The sequence below is a fragment of the Maniola jurtina genome, chromosome 26 (genome assembly GCF_905333055.1).
Source record: "Maniola jurtina chromosome 26, ilManJurt1.1, whole genome shotgun sequence".
In the NCBI taxonomy this organism is placed as follows: Eukaryota; Metazoa; Arthropoda; class Insecta; order Lepidoptera; family Nymphalidae; genus Maniola; species Maniola jurtina.
Window position 1 is genome coordinate 5,813,313 of NC_060054.1, and position 27,724 is coordinate 5,841,036.

At 39.6% G+C, this 27,724-nt stretch overlaps 1 protein-coding gene across 1 annotated transcript; it reads right to left on the bottom strand.

Moving 5' to 3' along the window:
- Positions 1 to 678: 678 nt before the first annotated feature.
- Positions 679 to 27,527, bottom strand: LOC123878353 (programmed cell death protein 4). The gene is made up of 10 exons (XM_045925544.1): positions 27,050 to 27,527; positions 16,824 to 16,984; positions 9,910 to 10,011; positions 8,238 to 8,355; positions 7,555 to 7,720; positions 5,997 to 6,086; positions 4,582 to 4,714; positions 3,072 to 3,182; positions 2,085 to 2,224; positions 679 to 986 (listed from the first exon to the last, which is right to left on the bottom strand). Exons 1-10 carry the CDS (start codon positions 27,291 to 27,293, stop codon positions 914 to 916), a joined length of 1,338 nt encoding a protein of 445 aa, XP_045781500.1. The 5' UTR covers positions 27,294 to 27,527; the 3' UTR covers positions 679 to 913.
- Between the last annotated feature and the right edge of the window lie 197 nt (positions 27,528 to 27,724).

Sequence of the window (27,724 nt, forward strand, 5' to 3'; positions counted from 1 at the left end):
CGCCTTTGCATACTCATGTATACTTTCCTCTGTGTTTTCTGTATATGTATGTGCATGTTTGTGTGTGCAATAAAGAGTTCTAAACAAATAAATGTTTCCCAAAACATTCGAAAACATAGTTTCGTTTGTGATTGGTTGGTGTCTCAAAACTGTTAGCGCTCACTGAGATATTTGTCTCTATCATTTGTATGGGATTACGTAACAGAGAGAGCGCTATACTAACTTCTTTCCGTGGTTAGAGTATAGCATGAAAATTTAAAAAAAAGTAAAATACATTGATAATCCTTTTTAAAATACATAGTCTCATTACGATGCTGCATCACTATATTATTAAAGTCTAAATCTAACAAAAAAATCTGTATTATAATCTGTTACGGATGCCTTCAGGTAAAAAGAACTCTTAGCGATGGCGGAAGGGATGTCTGTGTATGGGTACTTTCCTACGTGTGAAGCGAAAGGTTGACTAGTGGACCAACCACGCGGCAGCTTAGATGCTGCCGGCTTTTTTTAAACAGTTAATTGAAAAAGTAGTTTTGGAGTTATCGCGAAACAAACGTGGCGATTTAAAAAAAACTGATGTTTTTAAAATAGAATGCAAATTTTTAAGGCTTATAGGTTTTAATTAGTTTTAGACCTACTACGTAGCAAACTTTTTTGAAATGAGTATCGGTTTTTTTCTAAATTTCCATGTTTTTAGACGATAGCTCAAAACTACTCTTTATGGTTAGCCGCTTTTTATAGCGCGAGAAGTTGAAGTATGATTGAAGAACCAATTGCGCGGCGGCACAGACATCCGCCGTCAGTCACTTCTTACCACCAAATTGATCGATAAATCACCCACTGCGCAAGTTCAAGGTCAAAGTTCTCGTTACCTGACTGCATGTATACATAGTGCCTTGTCGCAAGTACGCGTCTATTCGCGCAGTTTGAGCGCGTGGTCTTTGATCGCCCCGCCGTCGCCCTCGGACACGAAACGTTTGCGCCCCCTGGGGACAAAACAGAAATTCATTTGGGGCTATTTCGTAAATGTGGGGATAAAATAGAAATGATATTGGGGACAACATCTAAACTTGTCCTGTGGACAATAAATGCCGTCCATGCTATTACATACACTTTGGCACTTATTTTCTGCTCGTGCTTGAGCGTTCTTCTTCTTCTTCTGCTTTGGGGCTATGCAGGTTCACGTATACCACTGCGGCCGTCTCCGATCCATTGTGATCGCCTCCGCGTGATATTTCCTCGTCAAAACATGTAGCCGCCTGTATACAGCAGCACTTTTCTGACTGGAATTCAAGTAGCATCCTCAGGGTATGCGATGTTTCCCTAGGTGGATGCTACGTTTATGCATTAGAGCGGGGAAAAAGCAGACTATGAGCATCGGAGTCTCGACAAACTCCGATGACACAGTCTGCAGATGTCTGTGCCCTGGAGCTTAAGGTTGTACATGTGACTGTTGCTTGATTGTTGCGATGGTCCCAGTTGCATGCGCGACTAGCATTGCTCAAATAGAACTGAGGTTAATTTGGGGATACATGAAAGTGTCCACGGGTCACACACCTAGTAGGAATGCGCGCTCGAGCACGTTGGCCCCCAGTTGGAAGTGCGATTGCATCGTTCAACAATGCTATTATACATTATATGGAGGACAAAGCATAATTTGGGGACAAATTAGAAACTGTCAAGTTCAGTTAGTTACATAGTGGGCAGATTCTCGAGCACATTGGCCCCCAGTCGGATGCGCGACTGACATCACTTCACGAAGCGATATAACGTTATGGGGGACATATGAGAAACTGTTTGTGGGTCACTCATAATATAATCACACGCTCAAGAAATAGACCCAACATCATATAGTCGCGGTAGTCAAATACTGTAGCATTATGCTGAAGCAGAGCCCTCTTAGCTCACAAACACAATATTGGTCTTAGTATTTTCTAGTTTTAAGTTTAGTTGATAATGTGTATGAATTGTATTATTATTTATTGAGCTGAATAAACTTTTATTTATTTATTATTTATATAGAAGACAACATAATTTGGGGAAACACATATTTTTAATTAGAAATTGTCAGTGAGGTCACTCACCTAGTGGGCATACGCTCGAGCACATTGGCCCCCAGTTGGATGCGCGATTGGCATCGCTCCACGAAGCGATCCAACATTATATACGCTAACGGCACGTCCAAAACTATGTCTGACATGTCTTCTAGAACTCGGAGGAAGCCCTGAAAATAAATCAAAAAATTACAAAGTTTCCCAACCTGATTTCAAAATAATCCAGTTCGCTAGACTCGAATTTTCAACGATACAGAACAAAATGAAACTTTTTACGGCAGAAAAATATTTATTATAATAAGAGGGGACAATATAGAAATTGATGTGGGGACAAATGAGAAACCAAATAAAATATTTAACCAAATAAAAATAATTACTAACCAGTGTGGTTTTGGTACTTAATACAGAAACCAATAAAAAATTTACTTTTGTTCTTTTAAAAAACAAGTGTAACGTGAACTGGAACGTCGTCACGTGACTTCACCGCTCTCGTTGCCTGTCAACTAGTATCTATGGTTAAGTTAACACTCAACGTACCAACGTAGTGATATATTCTTTTTGCAACGTACATTGTTTTCTAATTTTTGTGATTTTCTAATTTTTTTTTATCGGTCTCTCTGTGTGTCTGTGCGCTCTTTACAAAGGCGTTTGAAAGGCGCATTTGGAACCCTAGTCCCCTATAAGTTTACAAATCAACTTACACAAGTTCAGTTTGGGTTGTTTTCACCCCGAATTAAGGGAATCTTTGCAATAAGCTCCCTGCCAGGAATCGAACCCGGTACCTTCCACTAATAAGACCACAGCGCTTACCACTGTGCCAGGGAGAGATCATCACGCATGCACGTTCGTCAGAGTTCCCGGAGCCTCTCAATATGTGCTGAGGAGGGCCACCGAGGGGGTTTTAGTGGGTACAAATCCCACATAACCCGAGTGGGTATCTTATGAAGATTTCCCCCTCGAAAAAAAAAAAAAAAAAAAGGGAGAGATCATCAAAAAGGAAAACGAGTACAAACTCACCCGGTCCATCTGATCAGGTGTGACGATGACGCACCTACGAAGCTCAGCCAGGAACGTACACAGCTGTTCCTCTACGCTGGAGTTGATGGCTTCCACCGCTAATAATACTGTCTGTTGGACAAAAAATACTGTCTGTTGGACAAATAATACTGTCTGTTGGACAAATAATACTGTCTGTTGGACAAATAATTAACCTTCTTATATTATTATAAGCAAACGTAGTGTGGGACGCCCTCCAGCACGATGGACCGACGATATAAAGCGGCTGGCGGGAAGTGGCTGGATGAGGAAGGCTGAGGACCGGAGTGTGGTGGCGCTCTATAGGGAAGGCCTACGTGCAACAGTGGACGTCCACAGGCTGATGATGATGATGATGATGATATTATTATCCACCTCACTAGCTCAATAACTCAAAATTTAAAAAACCCCCGACACAAAAACCTCTATAAGAAAACTAGAAAAGATAAGATAAGCTGATAATTTTCAAACGGCTGAACCGATTTTCTTGGATTATAGCTAAGAACACTCTCGATCAAGCCACCTTTCAAACAAACAAAAAAAAACTAAATTAAAATCGGTTCATTCGTTTAGGAGCTAGGATGCTACAGACAGATACACGGATACACACGTCAAACTTTTAACACCCCTCTTTTTGGGTCTGGTGTTAAAAAGGGCGCCTTTGCTGTCTAAAACCAGTGAGCAAAAATCGTTTTGGCTCACTCAGTGAGAAAAAGTGTCAAAAAAACTTAACTTAGAATCACTGGCTACGCTCGTGATTATAGAATCCTTCGCCTGCTCAGGGTTCAAACTAGGCACTCGCAACAAGTGTAAATTAAAAATTTATAACACCCCCGACAAGTGAAGATTACAGTGACTAGAAAAGAGCTGAATAACTTTCAAACGGCTGAACCGATTTTCTTGGATTATAGCTTAGAACACTCTCGATCAAGCCACCTTTCAAACAAAAAAAAAACAAAATTAAAATCGGTTCATTAGTTTAGGAGCTACGATGCCACAGACAGATACACAGATACATAGATACACAGATACACACGTCAAACTTATAACACCCCTCTGTTTGGGTCGGGGGTTAAAAATGAAGGTCAGGTCTCCGGAAGTCAGGTACTCGGATTTGTCTAATGAGGGATTTTCTTTGTCCGACAAACTTCTTTGGAAGGTCTCCTGCCCTGGTACCTTGCTGACTATTTCGGAAATAAACTTGCTATCTAGTAGCAATGTGACTTATGCCTTTGAAGTTTCTGCTTCCCAACATCTTGATATCTTTTGCACAGTCCCACGTTTTTTTTTTTTTTTTAAAGAATATTAGCCATGTTAAATGACTAATATTCCCCTTTCCTCTCCAACTAAGCGTCAGGCTTGCGCTAGGAGTAGGTACGACAATAGTGCAACGGGCGGGGTTTGAACCGTCGACCTTTCGGTTTTCAGTCCACTCCTTTACCGGTTGAGCTATTGAGGCTCACAGGTTTGATTCCCGGTTAAGTCAATTTACCTCGTAAACCAGCTCGTGGTGGAAATGTGGCACCTCCAGCTCCCTGACGCAGCGCATGGCTTCGGCCAGGTCTCCGGAAGTCAGGTACTCTTTGAGTAGCAGCTGGATTTGTCTGATGAGGGATTTTACTGGCCTGAGGAGAAGCAAAATATGTCACTAGATTATGCTCGCGAATTCATCCGCGTGGATATCACACACGTGTGTGTGTGTGTGTGTGTGTGTGTGTGTGTGTGTGTGTGTGTGTGTGTGCGTGCGTGCGTGCGTGCGTGCGTGCGTGTGTGTGTGTGTTTGTTACTCCTTCACGCAAAAACCACTGGACGGATTTGGCTGAAATTCAGAATGGAGATAGATAATATCCTGGATTAGCACATAGGCTACTTTTTATCCCGGAAAATAAAAGAGTTCCCACAGGATTTCAAAAAGCCTACATTCACGCGGGCGAAGTCGCGGGCATCGGCTAGTAGGTTTTTAAAAATCCCGTAGGAACTCTGATTTTTTGGGATAAAAAGTTGTCTATGTCAGTTTCCAGAATGCAAGCTACCTCTGAACCAAATTTCATATAAAACGGTTAAACAGAGCCTCGATAGCTCAACGGTTGAGGAGCGGACTGAATTCCGAAAGGTCGGCGGTTCAAACCCCACCCGTTGCACTATTGTCGTACCCACTCCTGGCACTTAATTGGAGGGGAAAGGGGAGTATTAGTCATGATTAGCATGGCTAATATTCTTTTTAAAAAAACACCCATGGGCCTTTAAGAATCCTGGTGGAATTATTTGATTTTCTTTTGTTCTTCCCCGGAATGTAAGCTAATTCTGTACCAAATTTCATCAAAATCGGTTAAACTGTTGGGCCATGAAAAGTTAGCAGACAGACAGACATACACACTTTCGCATTTATAATATTTATAGTATTGATGGAAGTATGGATTATCCTAATACATAAAACACAACAAAAATTTTATTCTATGTACATTAAAGACTTTGAAAACATGTAACCGATGTGCCTCAAAGAAAGGCAATAATGCGAATACGGTTTCAGACCACTAAAACAATGCATTAGGCAAATTTTTGTTAGCGTAGTAGCACATTCCGGGTATCTGCTAGTTTCTAATGTTTCTTTTTGTTTATTCGTCTTCACCTTTAAAATTATGTAAAACTAGAGGATGCCCGCGGCTTCGCCCGCAGAATTTTGTTTTTTTTTAAATCCTGTAGGAACTCTTCGATTTTCTGGAATAAAAAGTAGCCTACTATGTCCTTGCCCAGGATGCACGCCAAGTCTGTACCAAATTTCATTAAAATCGGTTCAGCGGTTGGACTGTAAAAACGTAGCAGACAGACAGACAGACACACTTTCGCTTATATAATATTAAGTATGGAAGTATGGATTAAAAGTATGGTATAAAATATAAATCATACCGGACCCCGCCGCCAACTCCCCATATGTTGTCCAGTCTCACTAGTCCTTGTTTCATAGACAGTAACGTCTCCGCCCTGTGTATGGCTTGTCTGTAACAAACACACCCTGTATTATTATAACACCTTTGTTTGAGGTCTGTATTTTGTGGGTCTGGCATGAGCGAGATATTGAAAAAGAAACACTGGATTAATAGTGCGTAATTCTTAGTTAACGGACCTCTGTACCTGTGATTAAATGTTAAGGAAGTTAATGCCTTATTAGTGCGTGGTGTACACTGATTTCTATTAACAGCCTGTTAAACCATTTGATTTGATGTTAAATTAACAAAGAGAGTGTGGTGAAATCGGGTCTTACTGTCGTAAAGGATGTCCGAAACGATCATTTGCTTACGTGATTGAAGATTTCAAATGATGGGCGATTGAAGCTCCAAATGAAGGTGTATCATTTGCGCTTGCTTTAGTCTGATATTGAACTGCAATGAAGAAAGTCAAGTCGCTCGAAATATGACTTCGAACGCAGATATAGTATTTTCTTGCAGTTTCTACCCACAAAAAACGAAAAAAACTAGACATTGGTCCAAAAACTAAGATATCGCTTCACTAATGAACATTTACCAAGAACTCTTTAAAAACAGAGCCGGATGATTATAAAAACGATTGACATTTGCTGTCATTGAGCGTCAATGCACAGCGCGTCAATTGCCATCAATCTAAATTTCCATCAATGTCCTTCAATACCGTAGTTGCAATTGACAATTGCTTCAATTCTCTTGATAAACGATCATTTGGCATTGACAATGAGCATCAATCACGTAAACATTGACAATCGCGATTGATCGTCTCGGGGGCCCTTAAGGTGCTGTTATTGCCATTGTCTATCTTTCAAACGAGCCGGCACTGTCATAGGTGTGTCATAAGAAAGGTGGGTGTATCGTGGGTGTGTCATGAGTGTGTGGTGGGTGTGTAGTGGGTATGGTATGTCACCTGGCAAACGCATGGACGTGTCATGTGTCGTGTGTAATGTGTATCTGGCGAACATATTAAGTTCTGTTCATTACATTTAGGACCATTTTTTTTTCCAATCATCATTAATATTTAACAGAGTTTGATGTTTTGGCAAGCTAGATAGGACATTAGGTTAGTATTGGGCGTATAGCAGGCATGGTGTCATGAGTGTAGTATGGGTGAGTCATGGGTGTGCCATGAGTGTGGCATGGGTGAGTTATGGGTGTGGTATGGTCGAGTCACAGGTGTGCTATGGGTGAGTCATGGGTGTGTCATGGGTGTGCAATGAGTGAGTCACGGGTGTGGCATTGGTGAGTCATAGGTGTGATATAGGTGAGTCGCATGGGTGAGTTATGGGTGTGGTATGGTCGAGTCACAGGTGTGGTATGGGTGAGTCATGGGTGTGTCATGGGTGTGCCATGAGTGAGTCATGGGTGTGGCATGGGTGAGTCATAGGTTTGGTATAGGTGAGTCATGGGTATGCCATGAGTGAGTCATGGGTGTGGTATGGGTGAATCATGGGTTCGGTATGGGTTTGTCATGGGTGTGTCACCTGGCATGCGTGTTGAGCTCCTGTCCCCGGTCCACTTGAATCTGAACAAACTTGGGCGGCAAACAATCGTCCGCCACACAGCGCGCGATGAAGTTGGACAAGAGGACGGCCGCATCGGGCGTGTCCAAAACTAAGTCCGGAAGCTTCTCCAGTAACCTCTCGAACGCTGGTAGCAAAGAGAAGTTTTGTTGTAAAATCTCTGCATAGAACTGTAGAGGCATGCAGCCTCTTTTAAGACCGGCAGCTGCGAAGAAAGCAACACACTTTGCAGCTGTCACTTAGAGAACACAATTTGAATTCGGAACGATTCAAAATATCTTGCTGGCCTGGACGAACCCCGGGCAGCGCATTCAACCAATTCACTTCAGATCATCAAGACCGAAACGCCTCGGTCTTGATGTATGTATTATGTCTTGATTTTCCAGAATATGTAGCAGCCATGCAGCGTATGATAGATAACTGATAAATAAAAATACCGCTACATATTATCACTTGTATTACTTGGGCTGTATTTACAATATGTGCCTTGGTTACAATTAAAACTGTGGTAGAAAAACGAGGGCCGGAGCTTGATGCTAGACCGAGGCGTTTCTGCGCAGGTACATCGAAGTAACTTATAAATGTGGTACTATACCAGGCTATTATGAAGTCACAAGAGTATTATCTCTCAATAGATTTCTTACCATAGCCAATGTCTTTAGCGGAGAACACTCTTCCGTACAGATCCGATATGAGAACGGACGCCATTTCACAGTGAGAAGGCTTGTGGTCCAACGCTATTTCTACTATCGTTTCACAAATCTGTAAGAAATCACATTGATTAAGAATAAAATATAGGTAATACTAGAGAATGCCCGCGATTCCGTCCGCGTGGATTTAGGTTTTTAAAGATCCCGTGGGAACTGTTAGACTTTCCGGGATAAAAAGTTGCCTATGTCAATTACAGGGACGGAAACTACCTCGGTACCAAATATACAAATCGGTTAAGCAGATGGGTCTTTAGAATCCCGTGGGAACTCTTTGATTTTCCGGGATAAAAAGTAGCCTAGGTCCGTCCCCGGGATATAAGCTAACCCTGTATCAAATTTCATCAGAATCGGTTAAACTCTTGGGCCGTGAAAAGGTAGCAGACGGACAGACACACTTTCGCATTTATAATAATATTAGTATGGATTAGTATGAAAGTATGGATGATAGATAGATAGATAGAAAACTTTATTGCACACAAAACATGAAACAGCTAAGAGAAAACAAAGAAACTAAAAACAATTGTATGCAAAGGCGGCCTTATTGCTCAGAGCAATCTCTACCATGTAACCTAGGTTTGTTGAATAGGTGTAGTGGATAGTGTGAAATGCTTTGAAACAGCTAAGAGAAAACAATTGTATGCAAAGGCGGCCTTATTGCTCAGAACAATCTCTACCATGTAACCTAGGTGTGTTGAATAGGTGTAGTGGATAGTGTGAAATGCTTTGAAACAGCTAAGAGAAAACAATTGTATGCAAAGGCGGCCTTATTGCTCAGAGCAATCTCTACCATGTAACCTAGGTGTGTTGAATAGGTGTGGTGGATAGTGTGAAATGTTTGCGGGTTTGAATATTTGGCACGCACACGAACGGTCCCATACAATCGTACGAGACATAACACTATTGTGATGTGACCACAAATTCACGGTTTTCGGAATTTTCCCTTTACTTGTGCTATAAGACATTTATTACCTGCCGAATTTCATGATTCTAGTTCAACCGGGTATCGATCCCAGAGACACAAAAGTGATGCTATAAGGGTTCCTTTTTTCTGGAGATACAGAAACCTCAAAATGGTGGCCTTAAAACAGATGTTCTGTTTGGCGACTATCTTACTTTCCGCTCAAAGAAAGATTGAGTTTCTCGGCACAAGAGTTGGGTAAGTACTAGGATCACATGAAGTAGTACAAGTGTAAATTAAAAATATATAACACCCCCGACAAGTCAAGGTTACAGTAACTAGTCCAAAGTATCTGAGTTTTCCAAAACATCATTTTCAAATAAATAATCATGTATCTAGGCAACGTCGATCTTGACAGCTTGACATTTGTCAATTGACATAATATTATGAACCTAACGGTTATCTAACCTTCTTTTCTACAAAAAACTAGAAAAGAGCTGATAACTCTTAAACGGCTGAACCAATTTTTTTGGATTATAGCTAAGAACACTCTCGATCAAGCCACCTTTCAAACAAAAAAAACTAAATTAAAATCGGTTCATTAGTTTAGGCGCTACGATGCCACAGACAGATACACAGACACACAGATACACGCGTCAAACTTATAACACCCCTCTTTTTGGGTCGGGGGTTAAAAATATCACTTACCACATGACTCCTCATTGACGTTAGGAACTCTAGGAAGTCTTCCGCCGCGGCGTTGGTGTCGCCATGCTCGAAGTACTCCAGGATCACAGGTTCTGACTTACGCTGGAACAAGGAAATTATATGGTTTTCTTTTTTTTTTCTCTCTCGTCTGGCTTTTACAAAGATTAGCCAATGTCAAGTTTGTAGTTATTTGTAACAAGTTAGTTAAACTATACAAGTATGGACCCCGTCTGTGCCGGCGCTCGCCGACACACGCACGGCACCCCCTTAGAGCGCTTTCCAGTCAGTTTTAACAAAAAAAAACCACTCCAAAAAGGCAGAGCACGCCCGCCAGCCAACACCAACACAGACGATGTCAAAATTTTATGGTTAGACACTAGAAAAAGAATCCAAACTAACTGATGCCCGCGATTTTGTTCGCGTGGATATTAGGTTTCTAAAAAATCCTGTAGGGACTCTTTAATTTTCCGGGACAAAAAGAAGCCCATCTTCTAATCGAGGGCATGATCTATCTCCATTCTATATTTCAGCCAAATACGTCCAGTAGTTTTTGCGTGAATGACTAACAAACATACACACACACATACATACATACATAAACACTTTCGCCTTTCTAATATTAGTGTGATATAAAAACCGGCCAAGTGCGAGTCAGACTCGCGCACTGAGGGCTCCGTACTCGGGTATATTTCGACATTCTGCACGATAAATCAAAAACTATTATTATGCATAAAATTAAATAAAAATCAGTTTTAGAATTTACAGGTAAAGCCCTTTCATATGATACTCACTTGGTATAGATATCTTATTTTGAAAATTGAAAACTGTCAAGAAAACCTATAGGGTACTTCCCGTTGACCTAGAATCATGAAAGGCAGGTAGGTAGTCTTATATAGCACAAGTAAAGGAAAAAATCCGAAAACCGTGAATTTGTGGTTATATCACAAAAGAAAATTAGAATGTGCTCATCTATACTATTATTATAAAGAGGAAACCTTTGTATTTTTGTATGTTTGTATTGAATAGGCTCAAAAACTACTGGACCGATTTCAAAATTTCTTTTACCATTACTTAGAGGGATTCTTCCGAATCCGTATAGGCTATATTTTATCCCGGAAAATAGAAAAAATAAATGTCCACCCGTGCGAAGCCGGGGCGGGTCGCTAGTGAAAAAATAAAATTAGTACATATTTTCAATTTTCAAAGTAGGTTAACTATACCAAGTGGGGTATCATATGAAAGGGTTTTTACCTGTACATTCTAAAACAGATTTGTATTTATTTTTATGCTTAATAGTTTTTGATTTATCATGCAAAATGTCGGAAAAAATACCCGAATACGGAACCCTCGGCGCGAGAGTCTGACTCGCACTTGGCCGGTTACGACTGACAGACAGATAGACAACGAGGTGACCCTGTAAGGGTTCCTTTTTTCCATTTTGAGATGAACCCTAAAATGTTTCTGTCGTAACTCCTTGACTTACCACCGAACCGCAAGACGTCGGGCGAGTTTCCATCCTTATGTCGTCGACATTACATCTACACGCACGAAACGTTTTGCGTCATCATTCCTCATACGCATGGCTAAGGTTTGGAATACTCTCCCGCGATCTGTGTTTCCTACCAATTACAATCCGGGTATCTTTAAAACAAGACTGAATAGGCACCTTCTAGGTAAACGCGTCCCATCTTAGACCACATCATCACTTTCCATCAGGTGTGATTGTGGTCAAGCGCTTGCCTATAGTGAATTAAAAAAAAAAAAGACTTCATTTTGGCTTGTTTCATGTCCATGCCATTTAGCCGACGCAAAAGTACGTGAGGTAAATGATCAATGTTGGTTACATGCAACCAAGTAGGGTCCCAGGTCATTGACTATGAAATCAACGAACAATGCATTTGTAAAGTACACTACGGATTGAAAACAAAGTGGAATGCTTGATTTAACAGGTACTTGTCTTGTTTCAAACGAAAAAAGCCGGCCAAGTCTGAGCCGGACTCGCACACATAGGGTTCCGTAACATCGTACAAAAGGTTTTTTTTAAGTATTTTCAATTTTCAAGTAAGATAGCCATATCAAGCGGAGTATCATATGAAAGGGCTTTACCTGTACATTCTAAAACAGATTTTTACTTATTTTTATTTTATGGTGGAGATTAGAAATTTTCACAGAATGAGTATTTCTATTGCCACTATAACAACAAATAATAAAAAATTCATAACGGCCGCCATGAAAATTAAAAAAAAACCGGCCAAGTGCGAGTCAGACTCGCGCACTGAGAGTTCCGTACTTCAGGTATTTTTTCCAACATTTTGCACGATAAATCAAAAAATATTATGCATAAAAATAAATAAAAATCTGTTTTAGAATGTACAGGTAAAGCCCTTTCAGATGATACCCCACTTGGTATAAATCTTACTTTGAAAATTTAAACACATTTTAATTTTTTTTTAATGATGTAACCACAAATTCACGGTTTTCGGATTTATTCCTTTACTTGTGCTATAAGATCTACCTAACTCCCAAATTTCATGATTCTAGGTCAACAGGGAGCACCCTATAGGTTTTCTTGACAGACACGACAGACTGACAGACAGACAGACAGACAGGCACAGAGACAGACAGACAGACAGACAACAAAGTGATCCTATAAGAGTTCCGTTTTTCCTTTTGAGGTACGGAACCTTAAAAAGTGTTATTTCTTGTCCGATGGTACAGAACCCGTAGTGTGCGAGTCCGGCTCGCACTTGACCGATTTTTGTGAGCCGTACGAAGTTTTTATTTCGTATCTTTGACGAGCTACATGTATCTGTGTCACGGGGTCATTGAACTTTACTATTATAAGCGAACACATTGTCATGAGCTGAAGCGGTTATTGTAATCTCTACATAGTATACAAGTGTAAATTAAAAATTTATAACACCCCCGACCAGTGATGGTTACAGTAATAACTAGAAAAGAGCTGATAACTTTCAAACGGCTGAACCGATTTTCTTGGATTGTAGCTAAGAACACTCTCGATAAGCCACCTTTTAAACAAAAAAAAAAAAATCGGTTCATTAGTTTAGAGGGGCTAGGATGCCACAGACAGATACACAGATACACACGTCAAACTTATAGCACCCCTCTTTTTGGGTCGGGGGTTAAAAACAAAGTCGCTTCTCGCCGTCTGTCCCTCTGTACGCGTAGATCTTTTAAACCACGCCACGGATTTGAATGCGGTTTTCATCAATATTTATTTATTTATTTATTTATAGATCAAGATCAATAGATCAAGAGGACGGTTTAAACGTATAATTTAATATTGTTTTGTGTTAATTTGTTGAAATACGACGATAATTGTTCATTATGTCGAAATAAATCAAGACGACTGGAGCTTTCATCGAAAATGCTATATTATTCTTGAAATAAATGTAACGAAATAATTGTATATATGTAGTTTGTGACACTGCATTACGTAGTATCTACATTGCACCCGTGCGAAGCCGGGGCGGTCGCTAGTTCTTACTAATATATAAATGCCAGTGTGTCTGTCTGTCTGTCAATCTGTCGGTCTGTCTGTCTGCCTGCTACATTTTCGCGGCCAAACAGTTTAACAGATTCTGATGGGTACAGAGTTAGCTTACATCTCAGGGACGGACATAGGCTACTTTTTATCCCGGAAAATCGAAAAATTCCCTTGGCATTCTCAAAGACGGATGGGCCGTTTAACCGATTTACATGAATTTTGGTACAGAGGTAGCTCGCGTCCCGGAAATTAACATAGGCAACTTTTTCTGTCCCGAAAAGCAGAGGATTTTCGAAAACCTAAATCCACGCGGACGTCGCGGGTATCATCTAGTCTAGTAATTTATAAAATAATCATGTCCGCTTAAGCTTATGCCAATGTAACCGCGCGCTAACCCTCTCAATTTTTATGTAACAGTGTCGCAACGTGAGATGTCAGATTTGACACAGTAACCGTTCTGTCGCTACACGAAATAATCCAACACAGTGCCGGCCCACTAATGAGCACGGTTCTCCTCTAACATGAGAAAGGTTCAGGCCACAATCTGCCACGCTAGCCCAATGCATGTTTTCACGTAGGTACAGTCAGAGGCCCTAAGTCGTTTAGCACGTTAATGATCATATTCGCGTGGCACGGTTATGCACATGCGTTAGGTGTGTGTGGCGTGTTTATAGCAAGAGGTCATAAGTGCGACAGGTATTTTAATGCAATAGTTTCACGGAATTGCTACTCGAATTCTGAGGCCAACCGTACCTTTAGCAGCTGATACCTGTAATTGGGACATTGGCCCTGGCTAGCAGATATGCGTACGTTAACACTATACTCTATCCACGGAAAGAAGTTAGTATAGGGCTCTCTCTGTTACGTAATCACACTAATATTATAAAGGCAAAAGTTTGTATGTGTGTGTGTGTGTGTATGTTTGTTACTCCTTCACGCAAAAACTACAGGACGGATTTGGCTGAAATTTGGAATGGAGATAGATATTATCCTGGATTAGCACATAGGCTACTTTTTATCCCGGAAAATCAAAGAGTTCCCACGGGATTTAGAAAAACCTAAATCCACGCGGACGAAGTCGCGGGCGTCAGCTAGTCTCATATAGATGATAAAGACAACAAGCTCAGTGGGCGTTAACCATTTTCAATGGCTTACCAATCAAACAAATTTTCAAAAAACATTCTAAATTCAATTCAAAAATGATTTCAAAAACAAAAAAACATTTGAAATTCAATTCGAAAAATTTCGTTTGCGATTGGTTGGCCACTCAAGATAGTTAACGCCCACTGAGTTTTTGTCTTTGTATGGGATTACGTAACAGAGAGAGCCCTATACTAACTTCTTTCCGTGGATATAGTCTCTACTATGTATGATATAAGTTTGATGTAGGTTTTTTAAAATTCCCGTGGGAACTCTTTGATTTTCCGGGATAAAAAGTAGCCTATGTGCTAATCCAGGGTATAATCTATCTCCATTCTAAATTTCAGCCCAATCCGTCCCGTAGTTTTTGCGTGAAGGAGTAACAAACACACACACACACACACACACACATACAAACTTTCCCCTTTATAATATTAGTGTGATTATTTTAGAAACAGTAACATCTGGCGGTCCCGGGCTCTTGCGCTATGCTGTTATGGCGCAATGTTTGTTTACATAGGTTATGTAACATAATATACACCCACAATAGGTGAGCTAATGAGTACTAAAACATCGTAACTTGGAAGCATGCCAGGCTAAAGGTTGCACTAGGTCAGGTATATACTACCTAGTACTACTAATATCACTACTATCACACTAATCACACTTCACACTAATATTATAAAGGCGAAAGTATGTGTATGTTCGTTACTCCTTCACGCAAAAACCACTAGACGGATTTGGCTGAAATTTGGAAAGGAGAGAGATAATATCCTGGATTAGCACATAGGCTACTTTTTATCCTGGAAAATCAAAGAGTTCCCACGGGATTTCGAAAACCTAAATGCACGCGGGCGAAGTCGCGGGCATCGGCTAGTGTTATACTAAATTGGTCTGGTCTGGTGGGAGACTTCGGCCATGACTAGTTGGTAACTAGTGGCAAAGCCGTGTGTCAAGCGATTTAGCGTTCCGGTACGATGCCGTGTAGAAACCAAAGGGGTATGGGTTTAATAAAAACTGCCATACCCCTTCCAGGCTAGCCTGCTTCCATCTTAGACTGCATCATCACTTACCACCAGGTGAGATTGCAGTCAAGGGCTAACTTATATCTAAATTTTTTTTTAAATGAAGTAGTTACTAATATAATATAACTACTAAAATGTTATAATTATTGTGTTTGTGATATAACCGCAAATTCACGGTTCTCGGATTTAGTCCTTCACTTATTCTATAAGACCTACCTATCTACCAAATTTCATGATTCTAGGTCAACGGGGAGTACCCTATAGGTTAACTTGAGAGACACGACAGACGCACAGACAGACAGACAGATTTTTATTTTTTACTAGCTGTGCCCGCGACTTCGTTCGCGTGGAATAGTGACTTTTCGGGCAGCATGTACGTTAAAAATGTTCGCCGTGATTCTTTAAATTGACATAACTTTTTTATTTATGAACCGATCGACATGAAATAAACACTAAATGTTAAGTGAAGCTTACTACAATATATTAGTGAAAACCGTATCTAAATCGAATAAGCCGTTTCTGATATTAGCGTGCACAAACACACAGACAAACAGACAAACAGACAAAAAAAATTAATTACAATTTCGGGTTCGGCATCGATATAATAACAACCCCTGCTACTTTTTTTTTATATTTCCATTGTACAGACACCACTTTTCTACAATTTTATTATATGTATAGATTTATTTTTAAACTCTTGTTACTTATACAAGAGGCGGCTGCTACCTCTGACGTGGTGTCAGAGACGTTTGTTAGCTGGTTTTTTTTTTGACAGATTGAAACAGACAGACAACAAAGTGACCCTATAAGGGTTCCGTTTTTCCTTTTGAGGTACGGAACCACTAAAGTACTGCATGCGGTACTAGGACATCATAAACCTTACCACGGACTTCGTCTGTGATGGCGTTTGCTGGCGCGCGTGTTGTGCTTGTTTGGAGTGTTTTTTTTTTTTGTTAAGAGTGGCTGGTTTTTGTGTTAGTTGGTGTTTTTGTTGGTGGTGGAGCTGACTGGGAAGCGCTCTAAAGGGGCGCCGCGCGTATGTCGGCGGGCGCCGGCGCAGACGGAGTCCATACTTGTATAAATTCAATAACTTGAAAATATCACAAACTTGACATTGGCTAATCAGAGTAAAGCCAGATTTAAAGAAAAAAAAAAGAAAAAAAAAGGGTTCCGTTTTTCCTTTTGAGGTACGGAACCACTAAAGTACTGCATGCGGTAGGACAGGACATCATAAACCTTACCACGATCTCCTCCGGGTCGGCCTCCACGATGACCTGTTTGAACTCCACGTCGCCGTTGGTAACCGCTTCCGAGTCGTAGTTGGGGTCATTGGCGTCTTCCACATACTCCTCGAGGAGCTCCGACCCTGGTACACCCCACACTCCTTTACCACCGGCGCCGCCTGCAAAACATAGTTTATATGAAGACTAGCTGATGCCCGCAGCTTCGCCCGCGTGGATTGGTCAGATCCCCTGCAGCATCAGGATTGAGGAGTTGGACTCCAAATTTTTTATGAAACAATGTCGCAAAGTTCCTCTATCGATTAAAAAAGAAATGACGCAAATCGGTTCAGAAATCTCGGAGATTTCGGTGTACATAGGTAGAAAAACAGCCTATGTTACTCCCTGGTCAATTCTCTACTTGTCTGTGAAAATCCCGTCAAAATCGGTTCAGCCGTTCCCAAGATTAGCCTTTTCAAACAGACAGACAGACAGACAAAAATTTTAAAAACATGTGATTCAGTTATAGTATCATTCAAATAACCATATGACCTTAATATGCGGTAGTTATTTCGAAATTACAGACAGACACTCCAATTTTATTTATTAGTATAGATAATCGTCAACCAATCGCTGGCGCACTACTGAGCACGAGTATCCTATCGTTTTTAGGGTTCCGTACCTCAAAAGGAAAAACGGAACCGTTATAGGATCACTTCGTTGTCTGTCTGTCCGTCCGTCCGTCCGTTGTGTCTGCCAAGAAAACCTATATGGTACTTCCCGTTGACCTAGAATCACGAAAGGCGGGTAGATAGGTCTAGCATAAGTAAAGGAATAAATCCGAAAACCGTAAATTAGTGGTAACATCATTTAAAAAAAATGAAAAAAAATAAAATGTGATTAAATTTTCAAAGTAAGATAACTATACCAAGTGTGGTATCACGTGAAAGGGCTTTATCTGTACATTCTAAAACAGATTTTTATTTATTTTTATGCACAATAGTTTTTGATTTATCCTGCAGCGTTTTGACCATCATTAATTCCAAGTTAAAATTAATGTAGCAAATCATTATAACTGTGAAAATTTAAAAATCACTTTCCGTGAAAAATCACCAGTGAAATTACCGTGAATAATGAAGACAAGTGTAAATTAAAAATTTATAACACCCCCGACAAGTCAAGGTTACAGTAACTAGAAAAAAGCTGATAACTTTCATACAAAAAAAACTAAATTAAAATCGGTTCATTCGTTTAGGTGCTACGATGCCACAGACAGATACACAGATACACACGTCAAACTTATAACACCCCTCTTTTTGGGTCGGGGGTTAAAAATAATAAATTCACAGAACAAAATAATAAAAATAATGTCCTGCCGACCGAATTTCGGCCAATGTGGCCAATTTCTATAGAGATTAGCAAACTGCGCGGGAGATATTATAGTGCACAAATGTGTGCGCAAACACAGGTGCACTCTCTATTCCCTCACTCTCATAGCCCGATGGGAAGGAAATCCAACACGACCGGAGAGAAATCAGTCACATGACCGACGGCTTTTCGTGCTCTCCGAGGCACGGGAGTGCAACACCGCCAACTTCCTAACTCCGGACTACTACTGAGAATTTTTTACCCGACTGCGGCAAAGCCAAAAGGAAGGGTTATGATTTTAGCAGTCTATGTATGTTTTATTGGAGCTAGTTCTCCTACTCTTACATATGTATGTATGTATGTATGTGGGTATGTATGTATGTGGGTGGGTATGTATGTATGTGGGTGGGTATGTATGAATGTATGTGGGAGGGTATGTATGTATGTATATGGGTATGTATGTTTGTATCCAGATTCTGTGTGTTCCACCATAGCGCCTAAACTACTGGGCCGATTTTGATGAATGAGGTGTCAATCGATTCATCGTAAAGCTCCGGGTGACATATGCCACACTTTATACGAAAAAAAATAACTTAACGGATGTTACATGGCAAAAAGTGGGGGTCTCCAAAATTTTTTTTTTTTGCTATTGTATCAAGTGGGATGTCAAATGAAAGAGGAAAAAAATTCTGAGTTCATGAATGTAAATGTACTACAACATTAAAATATACCAAGGGACAGAAAAACAATTTTACTATAATATTTCAGGGTTTATTAAGACGATCTCAGTCGGGTTTTAGTTTTCAACTTTATCTTGTTTACAGAAAATTCCTATACCTAACTGTTTTACGGACCCGGGAACCGAACCCAGGGCCTCGTCATCTGCAGTCCATACTAAACGCTAGACCAATGAAGCAGTTATAAATATTACCTACAAATCTACATATTACAAGTCTAAATTAAAAATTTATGACACCCCCGACAAGTGAAGGTTACAGTAACTAGACAAGAGCTGATAACTTTCAAACGGCTGAACCGATTTTCTTGGATTATAGCTAAGAATACTCTCGATCAAGCCACCTTTCAAACAAAAAAAAAATCGGTTCGTTAGTTTAGGAGCTACGATGCCACAGACAGATACACAGATACACACGTCAAACTTATAACACCCCTCTTTTTGGGTAGAGGGTTAAAAATACACTTTATTTACAAACTAATACATAATAGCTATCCGCAATAATAGCAACTGAGTCATTGATAACTAAGTAGGTACGTGGCCTTAGGTATTTTCAGGGCTTATTTACTGATAAAAGACTTTGTAATGTATTTACAGTCTTACAAATCGAGTGAAATAGTCAGCGAAGAATAAGTGTAAAAATTTATAACACCCCCGACAAAGTATTTGAGTTTTTCAAAACATCATTTTCAAATAAATGATTACATGTATCTAGGCAACGTCCATCTTGACAGCTTGACATTTGTCAATTGACATAATATTATGAACCTAACGGTTATCTAACCTTCTTTTCTACAAGAAAACTAGAAAAGAGCTGATAACTCTTAAACGGCTGAACCAATTTTTTTGGATTATAGCTAAGAACACTCGATCAAGCCACCTTTCAATCAAAAAAAAAAAAGTAAATTAAAATCGGTTCATTCGTTTAGGCGCTACGATGCCACAGACAGATACACAGATACACAGATACACAGACACACAGATACACACGTCAAACTTATAACTCCCCTCTTTTTGGGTCGGGGGTTAATAAAACATGGAAGACGGATATTTTTAGACAATTGTCGGTTTGGCGTGAATTACGAAAAGTTGAATATAATTGTGTTTTATGTATAGACAAGTGTAAATTAAAAATTTATAACACCCCCGACAAGTGAAGGTTACAGTAACTAGAAAAGAGCTGATAACTTTCAAACGGCTGAACCGATTTTCATGGATTATAGCTAAGAACACTCGATCAAGCCACCTTTCGAACAAAAAAAAAAAAATCAAACATCGGTTCGTTAGTTTAGGAGCTACGATGCCACAGACACATACACAGATACACACGTCAAACTTATAACACCCCTCTTTTTGGGTCGGGGGTTAAAAACGTCGAGGCGTCGACGTCACTGGCAGGCATCAAATGTACATTTGACCCCTTACAGGTACCCCTAATGTAGCCCTATTTTATTTTCCTATTATTTTACGTCACCATAGCCTAATATTTGGCATATCGTCGATTCATAATCAAACCGAGAGACCTCACTACGATTTAGGACGTCGATATCGGTTTTTTATAAATCCCGTAGGAACCTTTTGATTTTCCGGGATACATTACGAACGGATTACATTCCAAATTTCAGCCAAATCAGTCCACTAGTTTTTGCGGGAAAGAGTAACAAACATACACACACATATATTCAAAAACTTTCGCCTTACAATATTCACAGAATGTCGGATGTGCTGGATTGTTGATTTGCCAAAGTTATAATAAAAAAACCGGCCAAGTGCGAGTCAGACCCAAACACTGAGGGTTCCGTACTCGGGTATTTTTTCCGATCAATCAAAAACTATTATACACAAAAATAAATAAAAACCTGTTTTAGAATATACAAGTAAAGCTCTTTCATATGATACCCCACTTAGTATAGTTAGTTATCTTACTTTGAAAATTTAAAACCCATTTTAATTTTTTTTTATGTTGTAACCACAAATTCACGGTTTTCGGATTTATTCCTTTATTTGTGCTATAAGATCTACGTACCTGCCAAATTTCATGATTCTAGGTCAACGGGAAGTACCCTATAGGTTTCCTTGACAGACAAACAGACAGACAACAAAGTGATCCTATAAGGGTTCCGTTTTTCCTTTTGAGGTACAGAACCCTAAAAATTCGCCGAACACAAAACATTCGATTAACCCGAATTGTCTGGCCAGTGGATTTACCGAATGAAGAACTACCGTAAAAAAGCCCGAACTCCAATCATTAGTAGAGTCCCAATAATAAAGCCGTGCCATTAGAATAATAGCATAGCTTACACTGGTAAACGGGCTTTAGATAACAAAAACAAGTGCGCAATTCGGCCATGAGCGAATAGGCGCGACGAAAACAAACTACATATATATACCTACCTATGTAAATACATAGTGAGTAAATATTATTAGCTTTTCGACAATTAGCGTGATTACTAGGGCTTGAGCTCTCCTTCTGTGAAACAGTAATGTTTATGAAGGACTAGCCGATGCCCGCGACTTCGCCCGCGTGGATTTAGGTTTTTCAAAATCCCGTGGGAACTCTTTAATTTTCCGGGATAAAAAGTAGCCTATGTGCTAATCCAGGATATTATCTATCTCCATTCCAAATTTCATTTCAAAAAATAAAATAAAGTATTAAATTTTTCATAATTCCTTCTCATTTTTGGGTTCCGTACCTCTAAAGGAAAAAAGGAATCCTTATAGGATCACTTTGTTGTCTGTCTGTCTGTCCGTCTGACGTGTCTGTCCAGAAAACCTATAGGGGACTTTTCGTTGACCTAGAATCATGAAATTTGGTATTATAGCACATGTAAAGGAAAAAATCCGAAAACTATGAATTCTTGGTCATTTCACCAAAAAAAAAAATGGGTTCATGAAATGCGCAGTCCGTCATCAATTTCAGTATTCTACGTAAGGCTAGGTTAAGTGCTAGGTATATCTTGTACGATGGTAGGGAACCTTTAAGTGTGCTAATCCAACTCACACTTGACCGGTTCTTTAAGCATCATATGTTTTGATAGTAAAAAGCATTAATATTCCAGAGTCACAGATTTTAGACCAGTGTGTCCTTCCCGTCCTCACCTATGGTGCTGAAACGTGGACACTGACAAACGGCCTTGTCCACAAATTCAAAGTTGCTCAGCGAGCTATGGAGAGGTCTATGTTAGGAGTTTCCCTGAGGGATAAGATCCAAAATGAGGAGGTCCGCAGGAGAACCAAGGTCACTGACATAGCCCAAACTATTAGCAAGCTGAAGTGGCAGTGGGTAGGCCATGCCTGTCGTAGAGGCGATGGCCGTTGGAGCCGGAAAGTCCTTGAGTGGAGACCGCGTTTAAGCAAACGTAGTGTGGGACGCCCTCCAGCACGATGGACCGACGATATAAAGCGGCTGGCGGGAAGTGGCTGGATGAGGAAAGCTGAGGACCGGGTGTGGTGGCGCTCTTTAGGGAAGGCCTATGTCCAGCAGTGGACGTCCACAGGCTGATGATGATGATGATGAAAGATTTTAGACTTTAGAGACAGCATTTACCTTGAGATTCTGATAAGGAACTGTTAATTAATCTATTCAGGAAACTATAATTCACTATTCAAACTTGTTTACAATTTTTGGGATCCTGTTTTTTTTTAGGTATAGGTAGGACTAGCGCTTGGCTTCAATCAGACCTGCTGGCAAGTGATGATGCAGCCTAAGATGGAGCGCGCTTGCCTAGAAGATGCCTATTCATTCTTGAAGGTACCCAGCTCTATTAAAAGTGGAAAGGAAAACTGATGCTGGTGATTTTTAGGGTTCAGTTACCTCAAAAGGAAAAACGGAACCCTTTTAGGATCACTTGTTGTCTGTCTATCCGTCTGTCAAGAAAAACCAACAGGGTATACTTCCCGTTGACCTAGAATCATGAAATTCGGCAGGTAGGTACGTCTTATAGCACAAGTGAAGGAAAAAATCCGAAAATCGTGAATTTGTGGTTACATCACAAAAAAAAATTTGTTTCAATTTTCAAAGTAAGATAACTATACTAAGTAGGGTAACATATGAAAGGGCTTTACCTGTACATTCTAAAACAAATTTTATCTATTTTTATGCATAACAGTTTTTGATTTATCGTGCCAAATGCGGGACAAATCGCCCGAGTACGGAACCCTCGGTGCGCGAATCTGACTCGGACTTGACCGGTTTTATTTAATAGTTTTTATTTTAGGGATTCCAAGGCACCCTCTGGTTTTTAATAGTGCCGGATTAGTGAGATTCTACTGTACTACAAGTGTAAATTAAAAATTTATAACACCCCCGACAAATGAAGGTTACAGTAATAACTAGAAAAGAGCTGATAACTTTCAAACGGCTGAACCGATTTTCTTGGATTATAGTTAAGAACACTCTCGATCAAGCCACCTTTCAAACAAAAAAACCTAAATTAAAATCGGTTTAATAGTTTAGGAGCTACGATGCCACAGATAGATACACAGATACACAGACACACAGATACACACGTCAAACTTATAACACCCCTCTTTTTGGGTCGGGGGTTAATAAAAGATGCAAATTCAAGTCAACATGAAGGTCTCTTTAAACACTGGAACAGCCCTAGCCATTAACACAAACAGTAAGCTGACAACCCTACTGACAAGCGAGACTTCAAAACAACGGTAACCTTGACCAGTGACCTTGCCAGACTTTCAGCAACAAATACCTATTCACTAATGTTTACACGGTCTATGACAGTTCCACAATAAATATGGTAGTTTCAATTAATGTTTTCAACAAAATGGTTTTAAACCCCTGACCCGAAAAGAGGGGTGTTATAAGTTTGACGTGTGTATCTGTCTGTGGCATCGTAGCTTCTCTAAACTAATGAACCGATTTTAATTTAGTATTTTATGTTTGAAAGGTGGCTTGATGGAGAGTGTTCTTAGCTATAATCCAAGAAAATCAGTTCAGCTGTTTGAAAGTTATTTACTTTTTAGAGGGTTTTGTGTCGGGGGTTTTTAAATTTTGAATTTATTAAGACTAGATAAAGTTAAATTGCCTACATAAATGACTGATTGCAGATGGCCTAGAAATATCAAAACAAAAAAAGCCTCCTTAGATCCTCAACTGCACTATTGTCGTACCTACTTCTAGCACAAGCCTGACGCTTAGTTGGAGAGGAAAGGGGAATATTAGTCATTAACATGGCTAATATTCTTTTTTTTTTTTTTAAAAAAAGTTAAGCAGTACTAAAACCTGACTACTACCTGCGAACTGCTGATAGATAGTGATAGATAACTTAATTGTTTTTCTGCTCCATGTATTTCAACATCACACTAATATTATAAAGGAGAAAGTTTGTATGTGTGTGTGTGTGTGTATGTTTGTTACTCCTTCACGCAAAAACTACTGGACGGATTGGGCTGAAATTTAGAATGGAGATAGATTATACCCTGGATTAGCACATAGGCTACTTTTTATCCCGGAAAATCAAAGAGTTCCCACGGGAATTTTAAAAAACCTACATCCACGCGAACGAAGTCGCGGGCATCAGCTAGTTGTTATTTATGTTTATGAACTCAGAATATCTTTCATTTGACATCCCACTCGATACAATAGCAAAAAAAGACCCCCACTTTTTCGGATGTAACATCTATCAGGTCAATTTTTAACCCCCGACCCAAAAAGAGGGGTGTTATAAGTTTGACATGTGTATCTGTCTGTGCTCATTTACACAACATTAACATTTCAATAAAAATTTATCATACAAAATTGTTATCTATGTTTTCAATGCATAAGATTGATAAGTAGGTTTTATCAATAAAAAAACAAACATTTTGTACGAAATAATATGTAGGTAAAATAAAATTTGCAGATAACAATTTTTTGATAGCCTAGTGGGAGGTGATAGCCTGGTGATTAAAAACCGGCCAAGCGCGAGTCGGACTCGCGCACCGAGGGTTCCGTACTCGGGTATTTTTTCCGTCATTTTGCACGATAAATCAAAAATTGTTATGAATAAAAATAATTAAAAATCTGTTTTAGAATATACAGGTAAAGCCCTTTCATATGGTACCCCACTTGGTATAGTTATCTTACTTTGAAAATTTAAACACATTTTATTTTTTATGACATATTAAAAAAAACTACTTACTAGATCTCGTTCAAACCAATTTTCGTTGGAAGTTTGCATGGAAATGAACATCATATATTTTTTTTAGTTTTATCATTCTCTTATGTTAGAAGTTACAGGGGGTGGGGTACATATTTTACCACTTTGGAAGTGTCTCTCGCGCAAACTATTCAGTTTAGAAAAAAATGATATAAGAAACCTCAATATCATTTTTGAAGATCTATTCATAGATACCCCACACGTATGGGTTTGATGAAAAAAAAATTTTGAGTTTCAGTTCTAAGTATGGGGACCCCCAAAATCTATTGTTTTATTTTTATTTTTGTGTGAAAATCTTAATGCGGTTCACAGAATACATGTACTTATCAACAACAGTATAGTTCTTATAGTTTCGGAAAAAAGTGGCTATGACATACGGACGGACGGACGGACGGACGGACTGACAGACAGACAGACAGACAGACAGACAGACAGACAGACAGACAGACAGACAGACAGACAGACAGACAGACAGACAGACAGACAGACAGACAGACAGACAGACAGACAGACAGACAGACAGACAGACAGACAGACAGACAGACAGACAGACAGACAGACAGACAGACAGACAGACAGACATACTAATCTATAAGGGTTCCGTTTTTTGCCATTTGTGGCTAGGGAACCCTAAAAATTAGGAAAACATTTTTAACAAAGACAGTAAAAATATATATTAAAAATAACAAAATAATAACAGCGCCTGCGGGTGTACCAACACTATGTAGTTAGAGAACAGACATTTAAATTTTATTTTTTTTAATTAAAAAAAAGAATATTAGCCAAGTCTATTATGCTGACTAATACTCCCGTTTACCCTCCAACTAAGCGTAAAGTTTGTGCTAAGAGTAGGTACGATAGTGCAACAGGTGGGGTTTGAACCGGCGACCTTTCAGTTTTCAGTCCGCTCTTCAACCGTTGAGCTATCGAGGCTATTACATTATCTCAGTAGGGTTCTAGTCCAGTGATCTAATCAAGAGTAGTTTGTAGCTAGACCAGCAGTGGAATCAACTGCATCGAGCCAGTCAATGGAATAATGTAAACCAGCATTAACATGAATTTTTATTAAGAAAACAACTATGCAAAACTAAATATACAGATTTATGATTATATTATGCATTTTGTATTTAATTTAATGAGTCAAGGCTCAGATTTTCGATGTTTCCTTAATAAAGTATATTATCTTATTATTACAAAATTTAATGTGTGCTTTAGCTTTTAAGTTTCTGGTACAATTTAAGTAAATCCATAATTTATATTATAAATGCGAAAGTGTGTCTGTCTGTCTGTTATCTTTTCGCGGTCCATCTGTTAAACTGATTTTATCGAGATTTATTACGGAGTTAGCTGCGTGCTGGTGCGTGAGATATGCATCCCGGCGAAGGATATAGCAGTACTTTTTATCCCGAAAAAAATAAAAGAGTTCCCACAGAATTTTTAAAGCCGAAACTTCCGTAAAGTCATAGGCATATTAAGTACCTAAATAAAATATTGGTCTAAGTATGAAAAGTTAAACCAGACGCGTTTACTGCTAATTACTTTGTTGATTTAGTATAATCAATATAACATCAGTAGTTAGAACAAAACAAGCCCAAAATAGCCTTGTACATCGAAAGTTGTTTACAAGCGGTCGATTACGTAACGAGTCATTCAACTATCATAGTGCGATTTGATGATTACCTAGCGACCTACCGTAAATCGACATCAAAAAGAACCCATTTCTTTTAGAAACTGCGCATAAGCGATTGTGACCTTCACGGATGCCGCAACCTATTACCTATAGCCTACATGCAAATATACCTACATAACATAGCCACCAAAATATTGCCGTTTTGCTAAGCCGGCTGCGTAATACACGAAAAGTTGTGTAAATACAACGAAAATGCACCTGTATTCACACTGTACCGCCTTTCTAGAACATTCGATACGTTTTCACTCACATATTGATGGTTAAAACTATTTTTATGCCGAGATATGTCTCCTACCTTTCTTGGGGAGCCCTCTGCCATGTCCGTTCCGCGGTCGACGGCTGTTCTTCCAGCTGCGATATTTCGGCAACGGAGCAGTAACGGGCGCAGCAGCTTCCTTGCTGTTACTACGCGCGTATTTCTTGCCCTTGCGACGTAACTTCTCCGGTTGCGAGGCAGCCGAGTCCCCGGCTCCTACGTCGACTTGTTTTTCGTCCGCCGCCACGTTTTCAGAGTCCGATGCAACGCGTTCTACTTCCATTGTTGCGATCACAACCGGCTCCGGACGGGACTAGGGGGTCTAAATACAAGCTAAATATAGTCCTGGACAAATCCTCAAGGATCCCAGTAGGAAACAGTGGTTTATTAGATGCAAATAGAGCACATTAAAGAAGATGGATGAACTAGGCGCACGAATTTGTGTACAGCATACGATACACGATATGCGTATTTGTTTTGAGAGCACATCGATGTGAAGTTGGCACAAAAACATGAACAAGCTGGCAATCTGCTGTCATGGCTGCCAACATGATAGATAGCCTTTTATGCTTTTTTTTTTAAACTTGGCAGCTCTAGATTATGGTATTTTGTGGGTTGATAATCAAGAGTTATTTATGGCGTTTTCACTCAACTTTCATCATTATCATAATGAAAGTTGAGTAAAAAATGACGGCAAATTAAAAATTATTTCCA